This window comes from Pectinophora gossypiella, chromosome 19, assembly GCF_024362695.1.
Source record: "Pectinophora gossypiella chromosome 19, ilPecGoss1.1, whole genome shotgun sequence".
NCBI classification, from domain to species: domain Eukaryota; kingdom Metazoa; phylum Arthropoda; class Insecta; order Lepidoptera; family Gelechiidae; genus Pectinophora; species Pectinophora gossypiella.
The window spans coordinates 5,369,814-5,395,824 of NC_065422.1; the positions used below are offsets into that span (position 1 = coordinate 5,369,814).

General features: G+C 37.5%; 1 protein-coding gene across 1 annotated transcript; it reads right to left on the minus strand.

The window, feature by feature from the left end:
* Positions 1-611: 611 nt before the first annotated feature.
* LOC126375499 (T-complex protein 11-like protein 1) lies at positions 612-25,745 on the minus strand. The gene is made up of 9 exons (XM_050022459.1): positions 25,319-25,745; positions 23,036-23,233; positions 22,081-22,201; positions 15,088-15,294; positions 14,072-14,222; positions 13,318-13,481; positions 7,107-7,291; positions 6,348-6,514; positions 612-5,471 (listed from the first exon to the last, which is right to left on the minus strand). The coding sequence occupies exons 1-9, from the start codon at positions 25,414-25,416 to the stop codon at positions 5,275-5,277; spliced, it is 1,488 nt and encodes a 495-aa protein (XP_049878416.1). The 5' UTR covers positions 25,417-25,745; the 3' UTR covers positions 612-5,274.
* Between the last annotated feature and the right edge of the window lie 266 nt (positions 25,746-26,011).

Here is a 26,011-nt window from a genome sequence, read left to right on the forward strand (position 1 = left end):
AATTTGCCAAAAAATTTAATGTGACATGGTTTCAAAGTGTATACATATTAGTACTCGTGACAGTACACGCTTTAGTACCATGTCACTTCAACGTTTTTGATAAATTGAAACTGTTAGTCGCACTAATGTTAAATGTGGTAGTGCGACAGGGTACTAAAGTGGGTACATTATATTGCTCATGACTGCTAAATATGGGGGGGGGGATCACCCCCACCGCCACCTTTGAGACTACGAAAAACACTGAACAAAATGATACCACGCTGGACCTCTAAGATTGGTTGTATGTCGTCAAAAACCAAAGACCTTCATTGTCATCATCATTATCAGCCGTACGACGCCCACTGCAGGGCATAGGCCTCCCCCAAGGATCTCCACGACGATCGGTCCTGCGCTGCCCGTATCCAGCGGCTTCCCGCGACCTTCACCAGATCGTCGGTCCACCTTGTAGCGGGCCTACCCACTGAGCGTCGTCCGACACGTGGTCGCCATTCGAGAACCTTTCCGCCCCAGCGGCCATCGGTTCTCCTCGCTATGTGTCCTTCCCACTGCCACTTTAGTTTGTAGCCAACGACCTTAATAATAATAAATAAATAATAATAAAATAAAATAGGTATAATAGCAATATTTTATTAGTGCATCATTCACTTGATTACATAACAAACACATTGTAGTGAATTAAAAATAAATTGTTCCCGTATTTCATAGAGAAATCTTTCAAAAACAACAGTCTTCCTATTATTATTTCATATTATCGCTTTTAGTGTTATTTCATTAGAACATTTAGTAACTTATGTATATTAACTGACTATTTTTTTTTTGATATGTGAATTTGGAAAGGGTACAAACAAAAAAATACAATTGTAAAAAATCGGAAATACACCATTATGGAAATAAATTACAAACACTCACAGATAACTATTTTACAAAAAAAGCACGATTAAATTTAATACACATAATTTGATTAAATAAATGCACATGAGAGGAAGATCCTTAATAATTTCGGGTATTTTTTTACCAATTTATTTCGTTTATACATAGTGAATATTATATCTACCAGTTATGTTATTAATCATTTATAATTTCAGATCGACACAGCCCATTTCATGAATACTATTCGAATTATTTAAAAACAGTTTCAATTTGTTATGACAAGTTAATAGAAAACCACAAGGAAAATTCTCTACAAACTTGTCAATAATTTTTTCAAAATTCCGTCGTGCTAGTAACCATTATAATACTGGTTTGAGAAGCACCGTTAATTCGACTAGCAATTTAACAGTTATATAATATCATGTCAGTTAATTCTCACTAGTCGCAACATTAATTTAATTATTATTATAATATATATAGCTGGAGACCCATTAATTTAATTATTTTTATATATTAGTAACCAACACCGAAATTAGTGACAATTATGGCCGACCGAGTTTAATTTGAGTTTAACATTCTATTGAGGGATTGTACAGTCATGAGCAATATAATGCACCCACTTTAGGACTCTGTCGCACTAACAAATTTGACATTTAGTGAGACTTACAGTTCAATTTGTCAAAAAAGTTAATGTGACATGGTACCAAAGTGTATACATTATTAATGCTCGTGACCGTACGCATTCTAACATGAGATACACCTCAAGGGGTCTAAAGTCCAAAATCGCCACGTTGAAGTAATCCATCTAAAAATATATATTTCAATTTGACATTATTGCATATAAAAAGGAATATCAACAAATATCCAATAGCAATATTTTTTCATCACTTCAAGGTGGCCTCTGACTATTTATTTATGTTTCACGAAGTTACAGTGCAGAAGCGTCAAAATAATGACTAGGCAATGCAATGACTGTGAAGATCAGGGGATCTAAAAGGCCACAAATTATTTGTTCAATCATCCACTCGTTATTTTTTTTCCCTTTCCGCGTATAAGAAAATGACATGTGTAACTTAAAATAAAATTAAATGCTATGTACCGGAAACAGCACCAGTGCCTACTTATCCTTTATGCTGTCAAACTGAATTAAAATTGAACTCGATCCGCGATAATTGACGCGATTGTAAAGGCTGATTCGAAGGCATTCATTAATATACTTTTATATTATTTTAATATGTTTTTTAAGCCATGCGAAGTCCCGCGGCCACGACGCTATTGTCGCAGTGTGCATACAATTATTGACTCGTCGATTAGTTCCATTAAAATCCGCGGGACTTGTTTCGTGGCGCGAACCTTCAACTCCACAGATTATCGCATTGACGACCCGTCCCGAATCCGACAAAATAATATGTGACTCAGCCCTTACACGAGATTAATTTAATAAAGAAGTCAAAGATGGATAAAACTCTTATTGCTAGAGGTTATAGTTTTCAATAAAATTTTATGCATTATTAAAAATACTGTACGCAAAGGTACAGAAATATGTATGATACAATTTATTTTTTAAGAATAATCTTTGAATATTTTTAATGATCTTTGAAATTAATGTTTTTTGTTTTTATAGCACTCACTTGTGTGGCGCACTTAGGGACTGGGAGTTCACAAAGAGAAAAATCAAAAAAGTCTGATTCGGACGGGACTAGAACCCGCATCTTGCCAAGCCTGGACGAGCGTGTTAACCATGACACCACTGGGTACAACGGCCTCCGTGGTGGTAAGATGATCCGTGCTTCGGAAGGCACGTTAAGCCGTTGGTCCCGGTTACTACTTACTGATGTAAACATGTAGTCGTTACATGAGTCATGTCAGGGGCCTTTGGTGGCTCAATAATAACCCTGCCACCAGGGTTGATGAGGTTGGTATTCACCTCAAAAAGCCCCCCCATGGAGCGATGTGGGCTCCAGGTTCAAGTTCTGTCCGAGTCAGAATAGTTCGATTTAATTTTCAATATGAATTGACCTGTTATGGTGTATACAAACTACAGCATTACTTGCATCTTTAGTGCAATTTGAATTTACATTATACTTTCAATGCTAATCGACTTACCAATAAAAAATAAACAAAAAAAAGCGGTGAATGTGATTATAAGTACCTAATTGACAGCCAAGAAAAATGGTATCCATGAGGGTAGTTTCCTAGGTCAAAGATAAATTATGAAATTCTGATTACTAAATGACGACAAATCTAAAGGTGGAAATAACATTTTATTTTTTCTATTTATTTATGAATTTTACTGAAAAAAAAAAATTTTATAATAAGTGCGACATTTTATCACGTTTTTCTATGACGTCACAGGTTGCTTTTCCATACAAATTCCATAGTAATTTCGTGTTTTGACGTTTAGTAAAAAGTAGCTGATTTGACTAGTTGGAAACTAGCCTATTATCAAATAATTCGATTGAATTTTGCTTGGTTTTTATTTTTTATTGGCAAGGTTAACACTTTAGAGGACAGAACGTGTAATGATGTTCCGATTCCAAGGTGTCATATTACCTATTATGAACCATCAATGACCTATGATCTCTGTCCGTGAAAGGGTTAATATGAATGCGAATTGTATCACAAACACTTTACATATTGGCTAGAAACTTAAATATATCATTCGAAAGTTAAAAAACACAAAAAAATACTCTAGTTTGTATACGTACGCTTTTACAGCCCAAAATTCTTAAAACAATATGGTACGACGCAACAGATTGTAACAAAACATATTTGGGGCGGTATAAATATAATCACTGTTCTCAATATGGTGAAAAATAAGGACTACCCACATTAATCCTCTTGCAATTACGGATATATCTGCAGGTAATAAAATTTACGGGTGTTTAAAGGTATTATGGTCGGCCAAACGTAATTTAATTAGAATGACGTATATTTTGTCTCTTTCTTACTAAGTTGTATACCGTTAGTGCGTAAGAGACATCTCTCGATTCTCTCGCACTAGGCGATACCATACAGGGTGTTAGGGATAGTGACACCGTAAGGAAAACTTTGAGGGATGATTCAGACCTTGATTCTGAGTTAATATCAAGTGGAATTTGCCGTCGCAAAAGTATGGATAGGAAAATAATAAAAAAATAAAATAAAAAAATCATGATTTTTTGGACAGGAAATTCCACTTGATATCAAGTCAGAATAATGGTCTGAATCTTCCCCATCAGTATTCGTTACGGTGTCACTAACACCCATACCTATTATACCGACAAGAGCGTGGCTCTTAAATTAGAGGTGAAAGAGCAATACGTATTAAAAGGTAAACATCGACCCTGCCGGTGGGGTTGAGAAGTGAAGTCGCGATCTGATTGGCCGCCTCTATGGTTAGGTTAGAGTTATAGACAAATGTTATTTTTCAAGTGGTTTCTTTCAAGTGGATTAGAAATTGATACGAGAAACACAAAACCAATTGGCCTCGTAGTAGATACACCAGGTACCTACCTGTGTAGGTTTCCAGTTTTAGGCCCGGAATATGACCCGCTTCCGTGAAGCCAAAGATATTTATAGTTTATCCTGACTTAGAATAACGTTAGACATAATTTTATAAGACATGAAATGTACAAAAATATAGCAGGATGCGATGGGTGACACCATCAGCATGTTTATATCGTTTTCATTTTGAGGTTAGCTTATCTAAGCTGAAGCATAGAATAAACAATTATACATTGATAGAAGGGACACTTCCCGAAAACCTGACCTTGGGTGAAAAGGCCACATCAAAGCAATTCATCTTATATATTGCTATTTGACATTTGCATCGCGCACTTACTTTTATATGCGCAAATGTCACATTGCAATATTGCTTTTTTAGATGAATTACTGCGATGTGGCCCTTTTAACCCCCCTGACCTGTCAAATCTTCAGGTTAGGTAAGCGGACCCTTTGAAAAACGGGATAATGCTGGGGCGGACACTCTTCGCCCCGCACCAATATTCTGATTCAACCAACCCCCCCCCCCCCAAATTAGCGAAAGCGGTTAAGTGGAGGGAGCGCGCACGGCCTGTTTGTCTCGCTCGCACGCACGGGGTAAGGCCTCACACAGTAAGAATGAAATTTTTGTATGGAGTGTCCCGACTGTGACTGAAGGTATTGTCACAATTCTTTTATTACAATGTTTTTTTTTTATAGAAGGGCTGCTAATCTAATTTACCAACCCTAAGGGAAATCCTGCTTAGTTAAATAACACATTCTTGATGCTCAATTGTAAATATATTTTTATATAATATATCAATTTACATGTAATTTTATGACTGATAAAATTATTTCCGACGTAACTCTGAGTCGTGACGCAAAAAATAAACACCTGTAGCTTCACATAACAGTCATAAAACAACAGAGAAAAAAATAAAATTAACCTTTACTTAGTTCCTCGGCTACGATGTCCATGTAGTGTTTGGTGAACACCGCCTTGTTGTGCATTACGTACCGGAGCAGGGTCCCAGATATGGAGGTCAGTTCTCGAGTGAACGTTGACAACCCTACGGGGATCTGACGCGATCCCCCTGCGCATATTAGGATCACCTTCAGGAACTCTAGTATGCGTTGACCTGTCGAGATAAATTACGATTACTAATGCAGTCGTACATAAAACATGAACCACTTATATGCGGTCACTACCAGAGAATAAACAAGATACAAGAGAAGGGGGAGGGGCATACATCATAGAAGGGAAGCTACTAGGAAAGAGAGGAAGGGGAAGACCAAGAAGAGCTTACATGGAACAACAGATTAAAGAGAAGTGAAAACGCCAACTGATGTTATCGTGGTACCAAACTGAGCATAGTACCTCGCTAGCCACAGGTTGGTAATGGGACTACGGGTCGACGATCCGACGGTGTCATGTTGGAAGTTGTATATATGCGTCGCGCTGTGTAAACTTCGCTAGCGCGTTTCAGGACTGCATTATTGAATGGTGTCGCCATCTGTTGCACGTGGGCGGAACTCACTGGTACTTCCGAATACATTCCGCTTAGGGACGGTACTGAAAAGTATCGGCGTCCGAAGGACGTAATATACGATCCCGACGACCCGATTACTCTAGCCATAGAGGCAGCCAATCAGCTCGCGACACCAAACACTTCAGGACCCCGATACCGACCCCGCCGGCGTGGTCGACAATTTCCCTCATTCAGCGCTTATCGCTATCGACCCACTAGGGTCGATTATTTCTTTCAAATATTTTTCCTCTCAGACGACGCCCTGAGGCGAGGTTCGCACCCTCAGGCCTGTTGTCTTAAACGTTGTACCGGGTGAGAGCCTTCAGCGCTCCCCATTTGTCCGGCCAAGTAGTTAATGCCATCTGCGGCAAATCTACAATAAGTCACGTCAAAAAAAAAAGGAACTCACTGGTCAACTAGTTAGGTCCGCCTTACTATTTATGTCATGTTATTTATGTAAGAATTGAACTAAAAGTCAGTACTCACGGACGATTTGCCGCACCCTATGGTCAGGGTCTCGCAGGGAGATGACCTGTGTGCGGATCAGCTCCTTGGTGTCAGAGGTCAGCGGTTCCTGGTGCAAGCTTTCCAGTAGCTGCTCAGTAACCAAGATCACTTCCTCCGCTATCGACGGCAGGATGGTGTGCAGTTGACTGAGGATTATAAACCAGGGTGTTTAACCAATGTGTCCTGTCCATACTCACGTATGTACGGTGACGAGCATTAATATGTAGTAAACACTTTGGTACCATGTCACATTAACTTTTTCGACAAATTGAACTGTAAGTCTCACTAAATGTCAAATATGTTAGTGCGACAGAGCCCTAAAGTGGATACATTATATTGCTCACAACTGTACGGCCGGGTTATTCATTCATTCACTCATTCGTTTTAAAATTAACAACTGTCATGTTTCGGCGCCATAAGTGATTATGAATATGGCTCACGAAAGAAAGGAAAGCTCAGTAAAGGAAAGGGATGATTGCGGTAGGCTCACAATCTGCTGGTCCGGGTTCGATTCCCGATGGGGACATTGTCGAAATCACTTTGTGAGACTGTCCTTTGTTTGGACTTTTCAAGCTTGAATCACCTGATTGTCCGAAAAAGTAAGATGATTCCGTGCTTCGGAGGGCACGTTAAGCCGTTGGTCCCGGCTATTAGCCGTAAAAACATCTCCACCAACCCGCATTGGAGCAGCGTGAGACGTATATAGGCTGTATATGTATGTTATAAATAAATGCTTACGTGTCAGAAGAAGTATTATCAAGCAGTATGAAGAGTTTCTCCTTGAGTTTCTGCTTGTGCGTTTGCGCTTGCGCCTGCGAGTCGGTAGCGCAGTTGGGGCTGAGCAGGAGTAGTGACGCCGTCAATATCAGGCGGTAGACGCGCATACCCAGGTCGGAGAACCGCGGCGCATCTAGCTGCACCGTCTGGGAGGAGAAGGAAATATACAGGGTGTTAGTGACATCGTAACGAATACTAAGGGGGATGGTTCAGACCATGATTCTGAGTTAATATCAAGTGGAATTTTCCGTCGCAAAATTCATGTTTTTTTTAATTATTATCAATTCTATACTTTTGCGATCAAAAATTCCACTTGATATTAACTCAGAATAATGATCTCAATCAGCACTCTCATTATTCGTTACGATGTCACTTACACCGTTACACCTCATGCAAGTACATACAGGTAGCCATACAATTAGGTATGGGTGTTAGTGACACCGTAACGAATACTTGAGGGGGATGGTTCAGACCATGATTCTGAGTTGATATCAAGTGGATTTTTTTGTCGGAAAATTCATGATTATTTTTTTTTTAATTATTTTCAGTTCCATACTTTTGCGACGGAAAATTCCACTTGATATCAAGTCATAATCATGACCTGTATCATCCCTCAAAGTTTTCGTTACGATGTCACTAACACCTTGTATTTTAAAAAACTTCTATAGTCAAAGGTAAAGCACTCAACAAGCCTATTGTACTCTTTCTATTTTTCTTTAGCTTTTTATTTTTGTATTTCCTTGGTGTGCATAAAGTATTTGTTATGTTATGTTAGAAATTGTTTCCGAATTCATGTTTGGATCGTACATGAGTATTGGTGAAGGAAAATGTCGCGAGGAAACCTATATTTCTAATGCGTTTCGGAGGTATGTGACCTACCCTGTATTGGGCTGGATTTCCTTCGCGGGTTGGAAGGTTTGATAGGCAGCTGCTTAACGTGCCCTGCAATGTCCCACAGTGTTTCATAGCACTCAAAAAATTTCCCTATGCTGTTTATCGCATAAATCGACCAAGAAATACATTTTGAATGCATGAGTAGAACAGCCACGAGTCTATTTCAAATACTTTTTTTATTAAACATATTTGAAAAAGTCGTGACCTTAACCTAGAAAAAGTTTTAAAAAATTCTGTAAGCGTATTTGATAAAGATATATTTTTTTGAATAATATTGCTTCATAAAGGACCTGCAGAGGCATATTTTCCAGTTTTTATTTTTCGAGAATCACCTCTGGTTATCGAGTTATCAATTTTATTCAGATTTTTGTTTTTATTTTTTTTCTCCCAAAAAACTCAAAAGTGCGGCTTGTGACCAACACTGAAAGATTCCTCTTAATTAGGTCTATCATTGATATAAAAATCAAGTCGCACTATGGAGGCGTTTACAAGTAATCGAATTTCAAAATATAGTGTTAGGGTTGTCAGTCAACTTGACCTTTCATTTTAGTTAGCATGAATATATTTTTTACTTAATTGCACAACTGTACAGGGTGTAAAAGAAATGAGTGATGATACTGAAGGACGTTGTTCTGATCATGAAACTGAAAAACTTTTCCCAAGGAACATAGGTCGAAATATTAAAAAAAAAAGTCTCCCATAGTAAATGCGCGATTAGCTGATGAAGTTTCTATGGGGAGCCGAATTTTTTTATTCGGATTTCGACCTATGTTACTTGGGAAAAGTTGTTCAGTTTGATGGTATAAATTTTACACCTGTATACAAAAAATAAGTAGCTTCACCATATCTTGCGAGTTTTATACAGGGTGGCCCAGAAGTTCACGTTCAAAATGAAAAATTAGATAGAGGGGCTCATCAGCTCCCAGAAACACCCCCATGTATGTTCAGCGATTATTTACGGTATAGGAGATATGACCCATTTTGTACTTTTTTCTAGATTTTCCACCTTATTTCAAAAATAATAATTTTGTCGCTATCGCTTTCTTAATAATTCTTTTATTTTACTTTATAACTATGCCTAAGGATGTGTACCGCTAGGTGAAAAAAGAAAAACAGTCAAATCCAAGATAAAAAAAAAAAGTTATTGGAAGTCAAAGTGAGAATTCGACCAAAATTGTTACACTTGTTGAAATTTCGCCGAAGAATAATAAACACATGAGATTGTCATGGACCCTGAAAGTATTTCTAAAAACTGCTCCATTTAATAAGCTTTTAGAAACATCTAAAAAAAGTACCCTTAATAAGGGCATAAAACTAAGTAATTAGCTCTCTAAGATTGCAAGACAGACAGATTTTATTTTAGCACCAACAGTGTTTGAGGATAACTTTTTCCTTGAAATCTACGCACCTTCATTAAAATACGAATACCAAAAGTGACTGTAAGTTTGTCTTCGAATTGTTGCTATGTTTACCCTGTTAGCGATTAAAAAGCGTGATTTTTATTTACTTTTTATTGAAATGTGTTTTTGAGCACCTTTAACAACGTTAGAAAGAAGCAGCTGTATGAGAATGTCAAAGGAGATCATCGGATTTCGGCCCAGAAGTCAAAGTGCCGGCCAAAAAATAAATTTGCTATATTCCGTTAGATCTTATCCGTCTGAGCATTTATTACTATGGCACCAAAGCTGTGGGGTCAATATCTTCGGTTGTATTCGAATTTAAAAAACTGTATTTTTCATACATTTTTGGTGAAAATCTAAAGTGCCAGCCAAGTAACAAATAATGGTATATATGCTTAGAACTTATCCGTCTGAGCATTTATTATTATGGCACCAAACGTCTATGACCATTATTTTGGCTTTTATTGGACTTTACGTTTTAGTTTCTATGTGAAAAGTGCCGGTCAGCAAAAAACACATGTCAAAGCTCTCGAGAAGATATCTGTAAACATTATTCACTATGCCAATAAACTTGTATGACCATTAGTTTGGCTTTTGTTGGATTTTAAAAATCTCGATTTCTGATTTATTTTGTTAAATAATAAAGTATAACAGGCGCGTTATGTAAAGGATCTTCGGAATATTTATTACTATGGCATTAAACGTCTATGACCATTATTTCGAACATTTAATTAGATTTCTCAAAAATCTGGAGTTTTCATAGATACCTACATAAAAGAATTATTATCTGGTGATAATGAAACTGTCTTGCTAAAGGCATAATACGGATCACCATATTACGCCGATAAAAATAGGTTTGCGTTTGATACACACACTTTTGTTGATACACGTTTTAAACTGAGTGAATATACTAGGAAAAAACAGTAGGATAATAGAGGTACTTACTATGCTATTGGCCGAGTGGCACCAGGAAGTAGTGATCGGCATACATGCAAAGTACAACTGTCCGACTCCTGTTTTCCCTACCAGCTACTTTAGCCGTCATGCCAAAATATGAGTTTCGTCACTTGATGGTAAACTTATCTTTGGAGAGTGGTAACCATCTACGATTAAGGTGAATCAATACCATAATTCAACATAAACTTAGGTTGTAACGTTGACTCGAATGCATCGTCATATCTAAAGAGTATTAATATAGAAGTTTACCTAACAAAAACAAAAACGCAAAGTAACTGACTAATAACTAGTCATTGGGAAAGCTCTGCGTGTTGTCATTGTTAAAATGTATAAAAAATAAAGATTAAAAATTCCAATAAAAGCCAAGTCGACATTTGATGTTATAGTAAAAATACGTTTCGTTTACCAAAAAATTTGACGCATTTCGTTTCGCTGGCTAACATTTTTACATTTGGACCAAAACGGGGAGAGAGACGAATAAAAGTCAAAATTATGGTCAAAAAAGTTTTGCGCCAGATTATTATATGTCCTAACCGTCCTTTGTAATCCGCCGTACTGCAGCTTTTGCCAAAAGCACTTTATTTTTAAACAATATAAATAAGAAATCAAGATTATTTAAATCCAACAAAAGCCAAAGTAATGTTCATACACGTTTATTTTCATAGTGAATAATGTTAAGGTATCTTCTCGATAGCTTTGACATGTGTTTTTTTGCTGACCGGCACTTTTCACATAGAAACTAAAATGTAAAGTCCAATAAAAGTCAAAATAATGGTCATAAATATTTGGCGTCATATTAAAAGATATTGAGAAGCGACTATTAGACAGATGTGACAAATTGTTTTCGATGGCCGGCATTTTAACATATTAACCAAATCGGAAAGTCCAACAATCGTCAAAATAATGGTCATAGAAGTTTGGCGCCATAGTAAAACGAACGATACTTTGTAATACGCCTGTATCACTCTTTTTACGAACGGGCATTTTTTTTTTTTACAAAATGTATGAGTAATCAAGATTTTTAAAATCCAATTAAAGACAAACTAATGGTCATACACGTTTCGTGTCATAGTAAAAAATATTCAGAGCAATCTACTCGAAAGGTTTGACACATTTATTTTCTCTGGCCGGCACTTTCGAATTTGGGCCGGCCAAAGTATGGAAAGCCGATGATCTTCTTTTCCTTCAAATCTGTCCTTCTAGCAATATTTGAGGTCCAATTACTTAGTTTATTGCCCGTATTAAGGTTATTTTTTTTTATGTTTCTAAAAGCCTATTAAATGGAGCAATGTTTAAAAATACTTTCAGGGTTCATGACAATATAATGTGTTTATTATTCTTCGGCGAAGTTTTAACAAGTTTAACATTTTTGGTCGAATTCTCACTTTGACTTCCAATAACTTTATTTTTATCTTTGATTTGACTGTTTTTTTTTCACCTAGCGGTACATATCTTTAGCCATAGTTATGAAGTAAAATAAAAGAATTATTAAGAAAGGAATAGCGACAAAATTATTATTTCTGAAGTAAGGTAGAAAATCTAGAAAAAGGTACAAAATGGGTCATATCTCCTAAACCGTAAATAATCGCTGAACATACATGGGGGTGTTTCTAATAGCTAATGAGCCCCTCTATCCAATTTTTTATTTTGAACGTGAACTTCTGGGCCACCCTGTATAGACGCAAAAAAAAATTGGCATTTTATGCCGCACGCTCGCAGAAAAGTACGTCCAGTCATTTAATTGGCACCCAATGACTGTAACGGTACACAACATTCTAGTACACGGTGAAGAGATCATAGAATCATGTTCTCTTCCTGTCGGTATGCTCTCAGAGCAAGCGGCCGAATCGCGCAATAAATTTTGGCGCTCAGATAGGGAACACCATTGTCGGAAAATGGACAGGAGGAAAACTATGATTGCCCTCTTTCACCGTGCGCTAGAATCATCAGATCCGTTTGTGTCTATGGCACACTACAGACAACGTCAAAGATCGTTCAGTAAAATTTGTTTGCTAAAAGCTGTTCGTGAACTTCTGAAGCCGGTTTATGAAGAAAATTTACTTTTGGCAGAGGAGGATGATGAAGTTTCAACATTAGATGATGAAGTTTCAACATCAGATGATGAAGATCCATCCAATGTTGACGACTATATGTTAATACTCGAAAATGAAAATGATTTGTATGAGTCTTAAAGTTTTCTATTGATTATAAACAACATATTTATTAAACCTTTATTGACAACCCTAAAATGTCCTTACTGACCTTTATTCGTAACTTCTAAACGCCTCCATAGTGCGACTTGATTTTTATATCAATGATAGACCTAATTAAGAGGAATTTTTCAGTGTTGGTCACAAACCGCACTTTTGAGTTTTTTGGGAGAAAAAAAATAAAAACAAAAATCTGAATAAAATTGATAACTCGATAACCAGAGGTGATTCTCCAAAAATAAAAACTGGAAAATATGCCTCTGCAGGTCCTTTATGAAACAATATTATTCCAAAAAAGATATCTTTATCAAATACGCTTACAGAATTTTTTTAAACTTTTTCTACGTCAAGGTTAAGACTTTTTCAAATATGTTTAATAAAAAAAGTATTTGAAATAGACTCGTGGCTGTTCTACTCATGCATTCAAAATGTATTTCTTGATCGATTTATGCGATAATCAGCATAGGGAAATTTTTTGAGTGATATGAAACACTGTGTGTCCTTACCAAACAAGGTACAGTCTCACAAAGTGATTTCGACAATGTCCCTATCGGGAATCGAACCCGGACCTCCAGATCGTGATAACGATCTAACCACTAGACCAAGGAGGCTGTTACGGCTACATATTTCATATTTACTTAAGTAAATAGTAGCTGGGACCGACTGTTTAAATATTAGGTATGTTTTATGTTGCCAACAATTTCCACCTACCTCAGGGTATTCGTGCGAACCATCCCACTCTAGCAACTCTAGGTATGCCTTAGCCAGCGTCTGCGCAGTCACATTCCTGATGATGTTCTGATCGGTCACCGGCAGAGTGAGACCAGTCTTGTCTATGTGACGGAGCAGCCACTCTCGGGTGTTCTTTAGGCCGTCTGGAAAACGAGGAAGTTTTAAATCAAATTAAATTAAAGTAGAACCTCATCTCTCTCTCTTTATTTAAGAGCTGCGCTTTTGTCGGTGGAGAAATCGCCTTCATTACTCCATAGATAGGGCGTGTAGAACGGTGGTTGCCCCAATCGCCTTCCGTTCCGCAGTACACCGACCAAGTTCTCAATCGGTGGTGTTCTAGCTAGAGCCCTACCAGAATCCATTTCCTAGGACTCCAACCAGTACTGATACCGCTGCTGCCCGGCATCAGGAGTGCGCTTTTGAAGTAGCGGCGCCTACTCGCTACGTCACAAGATCGTCATAGAACCTAAGTAGCATTTTATAGGTTAGCCCGTCCCAGTGAGCTACCCACTACGTTCTGCTAATCCTCATCTGGCTGCACCTAAAAGCACTTTCCTATGCTTCAATTATTTTTTGTTACTCAGAACTAGTATATATGCGTCGCGCTGTGCAAACTTCGTTAGCGCGTTTCAGGCCACATTATTGAATGGTGGCGCTATCTCTTGCATGGGGGCGGAACTAGGTGGTTAACTAGTTGGGTCCCCCACAAGAGTAATAAAAGTGCGCACGTTACCTTCGGAAACTTTAAGCATGTCATCAAACTTGGCTCGTTCGTAGTGCACGCTCTCCTTCTGGACGTGCGGTCGTATCATGGCGATCAGGGTGTTGGCAAGGTCCAGCTTCAACACTTCTAGAGTCTCCAGAATTGCACGGAATATGTCCACCTGGAGGGTAGAGTTGAGCAAAATATAATGTTGGCAGTTGCAACGATCATATTATAAAACTTCCCACGTCGTTCATTGCTCCTTTGGCATCGCGCAACCACAACTAGCGCTTATGTTACTACGCAATGAACGGCGGCTACAGCGATGCATGGTGTGAGTTAACAGGCGAAGCGAATTCTTGTAATAATGTACTTGCCAACTAGTCAAATCAGTTACTTTTTACTAAACGTTTAGACACGAAAAACGTGACAGAATGTCGCACTTATTATTACATGTTTCTTTATTAAAATTGATAAATAAGTTAAATAGAGTAAAGAAAACTTTTTTTTCTCACATTTAGATCTGTCTTCATTTAGTAATCAGAATTTAATATTTTATCTTCTACCTAGGAAACTACACAATTCAACTCTTGTTCAATTGTCCTTGTTTCTATGATCTGTGATTGATGTATAGTGATCCCGATTCCTGCAGACACCTCCTAATTTTACTTTAAGTTATACCTCTCATATTTTCTTATCCGACGAAAAGGAAAGGGACGGATGATTGACAGCTCTTAATTTTAGGAAGAATGAGTAAATGAATGAATAGAATAACCCGGGCGAATCCAAAAGGTATCTCGATGGTATGCAAACCGTTTGACGTGTGCTGTCAACATAATTCTGTCGGGTTATTTATTGGCCAATGTAAATTTTTTAGACGGTTCTTTTAGATTTGTGCTTAAAATTGACGTGTGTTCCATAAATTTTATGCTTGTCTATTACCCGTCCCTTTCCATTTCAGCGGATAAGAAAATGACAGATATAACTTAAAATAAAATTAGATGGTGTTTACAGGAATTAGCACCAATATGTTACTATAGACTCACAGTGTCGGTCAACTTGGTAATGTTCTGTATCATCTCATCCCTGGCCGGGGCAGCCAGCTTGGCCATCAGGTCGACCACGAACGACGCGTACTTGTGGAAGTCTAAGCTATTGTTCTCAGCTTGTTGTCGGATGAAGTCTGCGTCCAACACCTCTTCTATCATCTCTTTTATGCGAGTGTGGCGGGGAAGCAGGATTGAGAACAGACCCTGCAGAGGTTAAGAAAAAGTTAAATTTTTCCTACTGTTGGGTTGATGGTGTTTCTTGCACGAATTACAGTGTATTTCGGAAATTAAACCACTTGTTATCACGTTGCGTTGTTTTATTTACGAGAGCTTGTCACAGAATTGTCATAGACAAAAAATATTTTTAACTTTTTTAATTTGATATAATACTAAGGTAAGGTAGGGTATGTTTGTCGGTATGAATTTAATTTTACTTTATTTATTTATTTTTACATATTAGCTTTAAGCAAGAACATACCGCCCCCCAAAAACGAAGTTTTTAGACAATGAGATACAATGAATTATGTTTGTTAAACAAGACTAACATTCTTCCAAAAGTGTGCTAAACAATACTAATTATACAACTTACATTTATTTACCTTTACCTTTTACAATTATTATTTGAGATCAAGTTATTTTTTATAAAGTTATACAAGTTGCTAGACACTATTGGTACTATTTATGAAACAATTTACATGAGTTTCCAAAATTAAATTTGAATCATGTTTACAAACGTTTTTAGAGTTACTAGAAATTGAAACATTTTACATTAATTTCTATGAATGATTAATCATTTTTTACTTAAACATTTAAACATAAGTTTCAAAATGAAGTTTAACTTATATTACAAACAAATTTCTAACTCAAATTTACTTAATATAAAGTTACACTTAGTTATTTTTAACTAACAGTGAGTACTAAATACAAATTGAAAACAATATTTGAATAAGGAACACAATTTATAAAAACAATGAATGAATATAAACTAATTATTAATAGGTAGTTCACAAAGTTTAGAAATGGATCTTTTGATTATTTTATCACCACATTTGAGACTGTACACTCGGCAGATGCCATCCTGGCCTGGATGTTTGTCTGTGATTCTTCCAAGTGCCCATTTTCCAGGTGGAAGATTGTCTTCACGGATGAGCACGACATCACCAAGTTTAAATTCAGGTTGGATCTTATGCCACTTGGGTCGTTGTTGTAGTCTCGTTAGATACTCTGTCTTCCAACACTTCCAAAAATCTTGAACAAGCTTCTGGGTATGTTGCCATCTTGATAAGCGATTCAAGTTAATGTCTTTTATGTTCGGTTCTGGAACATTTATAGGAGCTTCGCCTATGAGAAAATGTCCCGGTGTTAGTATAGTAAGATGTTCTGGATCAGAAGTGTCAATAGGATTGAGCGGCCTTGAGTTTAAACATGCTTCAATCTGGCAGAGGGTGGTGTACATTTCTTCAAAGGTAAGATTAGTGTTTAAGATTCTTTTCAGGTGATATTTAATGGACTTTACTCCGGACTCCCAAAGTCCTCCGAAGTTGGGGCTGTAGGGTGGAATGTAATGCCATTGAGTGCCATCTTCTGCTAATAAATTAACTAGATCGGCTGGTAATTCAAATTTAGCTTCTGTCCATAAATTATTGAGTTCTTTACTAGCTCCAACAAAGTTAGTTCCTCGGTCACTCCACATGTGACAACATCGACCTCTTCTTGCTACGAAACGCTTGAAAGCTCCGAGAAATGAATTAGTGCTAAGGTCTCCTACTAATTCGAGATGTATGGCCTTGGTAGCCATGCATATGAATATACATATGTAGGCCTTCTCTGTCTTACTTCCTCTTCCCTTGGATCTTAGTAACTGAAGAGGACCCGCGAAGTCTACGCCTGAGTTATAAAATGGGCGTGCAGGTGTCACACGAGCTTCGGGCAGATCTCCCATCAGTTGATTTCGGTTGGTCGCTCGATGCTTGGCACAGATGATACAATTGTGTATAGTGGATTTGATCAGATTTTTAACTCTGGTGATCCAATAGCGAGACCTTATGTAGTTCATCATTAATTGGACTCCTCCATGCAACGTCTTCTTATGAGCGTCGGCGACTATCAGGGTAGATAGTGCATTCTTACTGGTAAGTATTATTGGATATTTAACTTCTTCATCTATATCTGCGTGACGTAGTCTTCCTCCAACTCTTAGAATCATCTTATCATCAAGAAATGGATTTAAATTCTTTATAGTACTCTTCTTATCAATAGGTATTCCAATTCTCAAATTAATTATTTCTTGCTTGAACTCACTATCTTGAACTATTTTTATACAACATTCTAATGCTTCATTTAATTCTTGTGGTGTTATTGCTTTATTTTCTTCGCTAATGTTTATTCTTTTAAATTTCAAGAATCTTCTACAATAAAGAATTGTTTTTGTCAAATCCAGTAAGGTATCAAAGTCTTCAAATTTGGTAAGTATTGTTTTTTCTTTCTCTTCTTTAGTTTTTAAGTTTACATTAATGTTTTTTCTTTTTTCCAGGTCTACATCGGTGTCTTCGAGTTGGTGCATCTCTATATTTCCTTGTTTTAGCCATTCTGGCCCTTGCCACCATAGCTTTTCTTTCTTCAAATCCTTCAGTAACATTCCACGAGAGGCTATGTCAGCGGGGTTGTCGTGAGATTGTACATGAAACCATTTTTCCCCAATGTTGTCTAGGATAGTAACTACTCGATTCCTTACAAATGTTTGCCATCTTCCAGGATCTCCTTTCAACCAGGACAGGACTATCGTGGAGTCAGTCCAAGCGAAAATTTGTGAGGTAGGTATGTGAGTTGCTTCACTGATTTGGTTCAAAAGTTTCGATAGAAGAACGGCTCCACATAACTCTAACCTTGGTAGAGACATGGGCTTTATAGGTGCTACACGACATCTGGCTGCTATTAGCTGAGTTTTGTATACACCATTCTCATCTATTACTCTCAAGTATGCAGCTGCTCCATATGCTTTCATAGAAGCATCGCAGAAACCATGTATTGTTGCTTCAGGTAAGTTGTCTTTTGTTGTTTGTAACCATCTATCTATTTTTATTACTTTCAGGTCTTCAAAATTTTGTCGTATTTCTAACCATTCTTTTTCTATTTCAGGTTCTACTTTCTCATCCCAGGTCACTTTCTTCAACCATAATTTTTGCAGGAGCAATTTTGCAGGTAGTATTCCAGGAGCAAGCCATCCTAGTGGATCAAAATAATGTTGCATTTCAGCTAGGATACTTCTCTTTGTGATTATCTTCTGTGGCTGTGGTAAGTTCATGTTATATTGGAGGACATCTTCACCTAAGTTCCAGGATAAACCTAGTGTTCTGACTGTGCCACCAAGATTCATATCCATCTTTATATGAGTGCTTATTTCTTCAGGACTAAATTCTTTTAAAAATTGTGCATTGTTACAAGACCATTTTTGTAATTTGAAACCTCCTTTCTTTAAAATGGTTGTAATGTCTCTTGCTACTTGTAACGCTTCTTCTACAGTATCTTGTCCAGATATCAAGTTGTCCATAAAGAAATCTCTTTGTATTATGTTCTTAGCTTCAGGATGTTCTTCGCCTTCATCTTCTGCTACTTGTTGCAGGGTTCTTACCGCGAGATATGGAGCGGAAGCGGTCCCAAATGTTACTCTCAACAGTCTATAATCTTTTGTTTGTTCTTCAGGGTCATCACGCCATAATATTCTTTGATAGTCTGTATCTTCTTTCGTGACAAGAATTTGTCGGTACATCTTCTCTACATCGGACACAAATGCAATTTTTCTTAAACGCCATCTCATGACTATGCTTCTCATATCTTCTTGTAGTTGAGGTCCAACTAACATTTCATCATTGAGACAGATGTTGTTTATGTCTGGTGAAGAGGCATTGAAGACAACACGGACCTTCGTCGTGTCACTTGCTTCTCGCACGACTGCGTGATGTGGTAGGTAAACAGATGGTTTTTCTATTTCCTCTTTCGGTACTAGCTCCATGTGATTCAGTTCTATGTATTCTTTCATGACTTTGTTGTATTCTGTTTGCAGCTCTTTATTCCTTTCTAGTCGTTTCTCCATTTGATTTAGTCTTTTCATTGCTATTTCTCTTGTTTTCCCTTCTGTACTTTTCGGTGGTTCTGTTTTAAAAGGTAGTTTCACGATGTATCTTCCTTCTTGGTTCCTTCTTATTGTTTCTTGATATATTGTTTGACATGTTTCTTCTTCTTTTGTGTATTTGTTTCTATCATCAGCCTCTACTTCCCATAATTTGTATAGAATGTCGTCGAAATCTATCTGGTGATGCATTACCATAATTGGTTCATTTGAAGTGTCGCTCTGTATATTACCAAAAAGTATCCATCCAAGGCTTGTTTCTTGTGCGCATGGTGAGCCAGGAGGACCTCTGATGATATTGTTCTTCAATATTTGAGCATATACTTCTACACCTAGCAGGACATCTACTCGACCAGGTTGATTGAAGGTCGGGTCGGCCAAAGTGAGCGTTTGAATATGTGGCCAGGCGTGCGGTAAGTTCACCAATGATTTGGATGGTAGCTGTGAACATAAATGTGTAGGCATGACATAAGCTTTTAGAGTGAGTTGGAATTCTTCTTCATATTGTGACAACAATTGTATTTCTACTACATGATGTATTGCTGTCTGTGTAGATCCCACTCCAGATACTGTTCCACTTGTTGGTTTCTTCTTATTATTTCAAAAGTTGTGTGGCTCTTTCACTTATAAAGTTTGCTTGTGACCCTTGGTCTATTAGTGCCCGCAATATCAATGTTTGTCCATTCTTATCCTTCACAGGTATCAATGCTGTAGCTAACAGTGCAGTGGACTTCTTCATTGCCATATATGATTGAATTGCAGGTGATGAATTGTTCTCTTCAATAGGGTCTTCTACTACTTCTCCTTCGATTTGACTGTGATGAGTTTGCGTATTGTCTGACTGATTTATATTCTTATTTTGATGTAGCAACGAGTGGTGACGTCTATTGCATACTCTACATGAAACTCGTAGTCTACATTTGTTTGCAGGATGCCCAGGGATCAGACAATTGTAGCATAAGCTTTTGTTCTTGGCAAACTCGCTCCTTTCCATAGGACCTAGCTTAGTGAATTCTGGACAATGACACAACGTGTGATTTCCGTTACAGCTGATACAGGTTCTCTCCGAGGTTGCAGATGACACATGGAATGATTTTACAGGTGCTTTGTTCTCTCTTGTGCTCGACATAATGGGCGTGACTAATTCAAGTGTGCGGAATTTTGCCTCTAGAAAGTTCTTCAATTGGTCCCAGGTAGGTAACTCATCTTTATTTGTAGTATATGCAAAATCTTCCCATGCTTTGTGTGTGTTTTCATCCAATTTCTGTACTACTATATAGATTATTACTGGATCCCACTTGTCTGTAGATATTTTTAGATTTTCTAAGTTGTTTAAGCACTCTGTCGTTGTATCTAATAGGTTTTTTATCCAATTTGCAGTAGGTGTTGTAATCTTTTTCTGTCCAAATAGTCGTTTTAACACAGAATTGATTATCAATCTTTTGTTTCCATACCTTTGTTGTAATATTTCCCATGCATTCTCATAGTTGGCTTCCGTTACAGGAATGTGTCTCAGTAAGACCTCAGCTTCGCCACCCACACTTGTCTTCAAATAGTGTAATTTCTGTACTTTAGAAAGTGAAGTGTTGTTATGAACTAGTGATGTAAATAAGTCATTGAAAGTTGTCCATTCTTCATAGCGGCCTAAAAATGTAGGAAGTTGAATACTTGGCAGATTGACACGTGGCACTGATGTTAATTCGGGCTCTACAGATGGGTTTTTTACTTTAGTTTCAAGCATGTCTCTTAAATCACCTGATAATGTTAAATACAGTTCTTCATATTGATAATAGTCCTCATTCACAAAATAGGTTATATTTGCCCGTTTTTCCTTTGATGTACATTTGATTAGGGATTGATGTAGTGATTTGAAAGCTTGCCAGTCTTCTTCAATGGATTTAATTCGAACTTCTATGTAACCTTTCGTCAGTCTTTGTTTCGGACATTTTTTCAAGTTAACTTGCGTTTTCACTAACATTTCCGCTTTTTCTTCTAACATTGCTAATATTTCTTCACTAGTATAACTCATTTTTGTAGTTTATTTCTTCCAATTGTCGTAAATATTGTTATTTCACTTTCGTAAACAAATTTTTCATAACCTCACTTTTAGTGCCGGGCGCGTGTTCTGTATTTCTTTTGTAATCCGTTTTGTTCGCACAAACTGATTGTATATTTCTTCATAATCCGGTTCGATATCGACCATATGTTGGGTTGATGGTGTTTCTTGCACGAATTACAGTGTATTTCGGAAATTAAACCACTTGTTATCACGTTGCGTTGTTTTATTTACGAGAGCTTGTCACAGAATTGTCATAGACAAAAAATATTTTTAACTTTTTTAATTTGATATAATACTAAGGTAAGGTAGGGTATGTTTGTCGGTATGAATTTAATTTTACTTTATTTATTTATTTTTACATATTAGCTTTAAGCAAGAACACCTACATTCTTCTTTGCTGTACACAAATCTGGTCCAGGTCTTATTGTTCCCACCAATTGATATTATTTCATCTGCTCACGTTGTAAATTGCCTAAACTTGTTTCTTTTATTGCCTCTAGGGTGCCATAGTGTGACAATTTTGCTCCATTCTTATACCACAGAATAAGGATACTACATATAGACTGGCAACATTCCACTCCCCATCAGCGGCTGAGCGACGTTTACCTCACCCCCTCTCGGTCTTACTTTAGTCTTCAATCGTATGGGCGTCAGATGTCACACACAGACGCGCGTGTGCGATAACGTCAATGTGTAGTGTCTGTGTAAAACGAGATTTTGTGTATGAAGTGTCCAGTGTGTGGATGTGCACTAATCTGGTCCAGATCTTTCATGTTCTGAACCTATTCTAAATGGACATTACCTGTTTAACATCCTCAAGGAGCACGAGCGCCTGCTTGTACTCAGGTGGGTCAGAGTTCAGCTGCTCCCGCAAGATGTCGAAGTATGCCTTGTGCATAGTCTCCTTCACGAGTTTCTGGTAACTGCAATAATATAACATAATGTGTTTTTTTTATTATCTTATTAATTTCCGTAATGTTCTCACCGTTAAACAAGAGATTGATAGCCTGAGTAAAATATACAGAACTCGCCTTGAGCATCATCCCAACCACCTCGCTCAGGAGCTCCTGCAAATAAACCAAATCCGTCGTCTTAAAAGACGGCCTATCATGGAGACGGAAATGGATTAAAGTTTCTGAATCATCTCATTATTGAAGCAGGTCCCCTGCTAATTGCTGACGATATATGTCAGTGGATATGTCTCTCATAAAGTCAAGTTCCTTATCAGCTCATCTGCTCATAGTAACACAAACGGACGCTAACTGCTTGCAGAAATAATTAAAAAAAAAAATCTTATTAATTTCAGCGCCAATTCCAGCACGGGTTCCGCGCCACGCGCGACGCGACCTTTTCGAGGGCTTCGACCAATGGCCGTATGACGATGGCACTCGCATCGTTAATCGGTGCAGAGCCCATGCCGCCTTTGCAGGACTTGGAAAATTTGAAGACGGTTATTTTTTTTAAAACTATTGTTGTCTATTTTTCATGACATTTTTTATGCTCCATGAAGGCAGCCCTCCAATGAGGGGGCCTGTCTGCGCGCCACTTAAAACCAAGTCATAATAAATGCTTATGGTCAGTCGACCGATCGCATGATTGGGCACAAAAATGAAAAAAAAAAATATATAAAAAGACTATTAATTGAACTGATACATATGTATAAGGACTATTTAACTTAACCTCTTGCGGCTAAGAGTGGTTTGGATTTGAAAAGGTGCATTCAGTCAGTCTTATGACTTTGAAGTGTTAATTTTTACCTATTATCTGGCGGTTCAAACGGCTCCAACTTGAAGTCGGTTCCCATGGCGATCTCATGTGCCAGCGCCATGTTCTGCATGCCGTGAGCCACCTTCATGATGTCCTCTAATGTGACGAACTTGGGCGGAGATGCACCGATTATGGTGGAGCCACGCACACGGAACTGGATTGGCTCGTTCGCGTAATAACTGGACGCTCTGTAATGGTAGATTTTGAATAGGTTATTCGAGAATTTGAGATAATTTTTCGGAATTGTCTATGGAACTTGTATAAAGTTCTTAGTATGACATCATCAATAACCATGGTCAAACAGCATACTCATTGTTACGTAATTAATATTATCATCATCATCTTGCCCTGAACAGCATGGTGTAGTGCTGTAATGGTGTTCTTTTATAAAGTGATGATTTGATCATCACTAAACACTCTAAACTATGAGGCTGGCATAACCACCAAGAGTGGCTTAAGCCTCGAAAAAAATTGATAAAAAAAATCATCTTGCCCAAGTCTTAAGTGAGCCACTACAAACAAGACGTCTGAAGAGATCCTACACTTGGGATAACCTGTAGCAATCTACAATAATATACATGCAGGCATCCCAACAATGGGCGGGCATGCCAACAAGGGCATACCTTACACGCTAATACATAAACTGCCTATATACGTCCCACTGCTGGGCACAGGCCTCCCCTCAATCAACCGGAGGGGGTACACGCTAATACTGCTTAGCAAAAAACTGCTTATGGTTGGAAGACAAAAAAATATCATCATCATCATCAACCAGAAATCGTCCACTGCTGGACGTAGGTCTCCCTCAAGTGTCAGTCGGTCCACAATTATTATTATACCTAGTTGTATTAGTGAAATGTATGATGGATTGAAAAATAGTCCCAAAAATAAGATACCATAACAACATTTTGTCTTGTTTTCTTTTTAAATAAATGATAGATCCAATTTTATATTCCTTATTTCAACAAGGGACTTTCCAGACTATGTATTTTCCCCAAAAAAATATAGATGGCAGTGTTCAGATTTAATGTGATAATTACCTAGTTTCTCATTGTTTGGGGTACATAATTATTCAAAAATATAATGTAATGGCAGAGAAATATAAATATAATTGTTGCTTTTATATTTGGATCAGATATGTATAGACTTGAGATTTGTCGAAATCACTTTGTGAGACTGTCCTTTGTTTGGTAAGGACTTTTCAGGCTTGAATCACCTGATTGTCCGAAAAAGTAAGATGATTCCGTGCTTCGGAGGGCACGTTAAGCCGTTGGTCCCGGCTATTAGCCGTAAAAACACCTCCACCAACCCGCAGTGGAGCAGCGTGGTGGAGTATGCTCCATACCCCCTCCGGTTGATTGAGGGGAGGCCTGTGCCCAGCAGTGGGACGTATATAGGCAGTTTATGTATGTATAGACTTATAAAAAATAAAAACTGTTTATTTCGGACAAAGTCCATAGAATGTTAGTATACAAACGACTTATAAACTAGTGTTAGTAAGACATTATTTGGGCGATCATAAAAACAAACTTATAAAGTGTGAAGCTCCATCCACCTTTTTAGAAGGGGGGAGTCCCACATAACATCTTCAGGATACTGTTGGGGCTGGCTACCTATGTTGCTACGTATATTGCTTCCCTTTACTTTGATCAGAATATAATTGGAGGAAGATGCGTTGTGCCTGGGTGTAATAACAAGGTTTTAGATATAAACATTTATATCTAAAAACAAAGATAAAAGATGCATATTATGTCTGTTATCCATGAAATTAGAAGGTTAAACAAAGGCAATTCTGTCCAGTGATCCATATACGGGCCATGGCGGACTGGCTCCATACGTCCGTGACCCATACATGGGTCACTAAGAAACAACCAGGTACGCACTAAGGGCGAGTGCTCCACTTGGATCCCGGGAAACTTAGCAAAGGTTGAAGTAATATGCGGGACTTACAAGGAAGTCAAAACATTTTGTATGGGGACTGTCAACGTGTTAAGGAACATAGCCTGGAAATTCCCTTGATTATTTATGTTCTGTGTACTGTAAGTCTATATGTACAGTTTGTTCTAATATTAAATTCATCCCGCATATCAGGTGCGGTATTTCGACAGTCCTATATTATTATGTCTGTGTTTGTAATTGGATTACAGATTAAAAATACCTAAACAAAGACTTATGAAACAGATGTTTAACACTTAACCTATTGGAGCTTGCAGAGATAAAGAAACTAGTTAATTAGAACAAAGAAGTAAGTAAATACAAAGAAACGAACTAACCTTGATCCACTAGGCATAGCCTGAGGAGCAGTTCGCGCGTTTCCATCCTTTTCAGACCCCTGAGGGCTTGAACCACTAGGTCCCTCACGTTCAGACATCTCCAAAGCTCACTTCAGAATATACAGAATAACACAAAACCTTAACCCCTTCAACCCATATAAGGCAGCAGACCTAAAGGCACGATGTTGAAAACCATATAATCATTTCACAAAATAACTTTGAGTCATAACATAACCTAACTTTCACAACAAGAATATTCAAACAAACTGCTACGCTTACTATGAACTAATTGAGATATTAACATTAAGTCTCGCATTAAAATTGTGGTTATTTTTACAATATTATTCCTTTATTTATCGTTTATTTCACAGCTGTTTTCATTATTACACTTGTCAATTTTGCGGAACGTCAAATAGTTGTACTTGTTTCAAACCTGCGACAGTTATGACTATTACATTTAAGCCAAACAGCCATTTGGAGATGAAATTTCTAGATACGTTTTTATTAAAAGAATTTACAAAGCAAAGCACTGCAAGTCAAATTCATACTAATATTATAAATGCTAAAGTAATTGTCTTTTACCTTTTTACTGTAATTTTTACGCATAAACGCCTGCCCTGATTTGAATGAAAATTTGCACCCAGAATAATTCGCAATAACCCCATACAACCGAAATACTAACTTACACAGGTA

What these genes read in the sequence shown, in the direction of transcription:
- LOC126375499 (XM_050022459.1), bottom strand. Translation starts at nt 25,416, where the DNA reads ATGTCTGAACGTGAGGGACCTAGTGGTTCAAGCCCTCAGGGGTCTGAA. An exon ending in GTTCGCACGAATACCCTGAG is followed by an intron (nt 7,292 to 13,317) that starts GTAGGTGGAAAT and finishes TTCTCCTCCCAG; the next exon opens with ACGGTGCAGCTAGATGCGCC. An exon ending in TAGGGTGCGGCAAATCGTCC is followed by an intron (nt 5,472 to 6,347) that starts GTGAGTACTGAC and finishes TTATCTCGACAG; the next exon opens with GTCAACGCATACTAGAGTTC.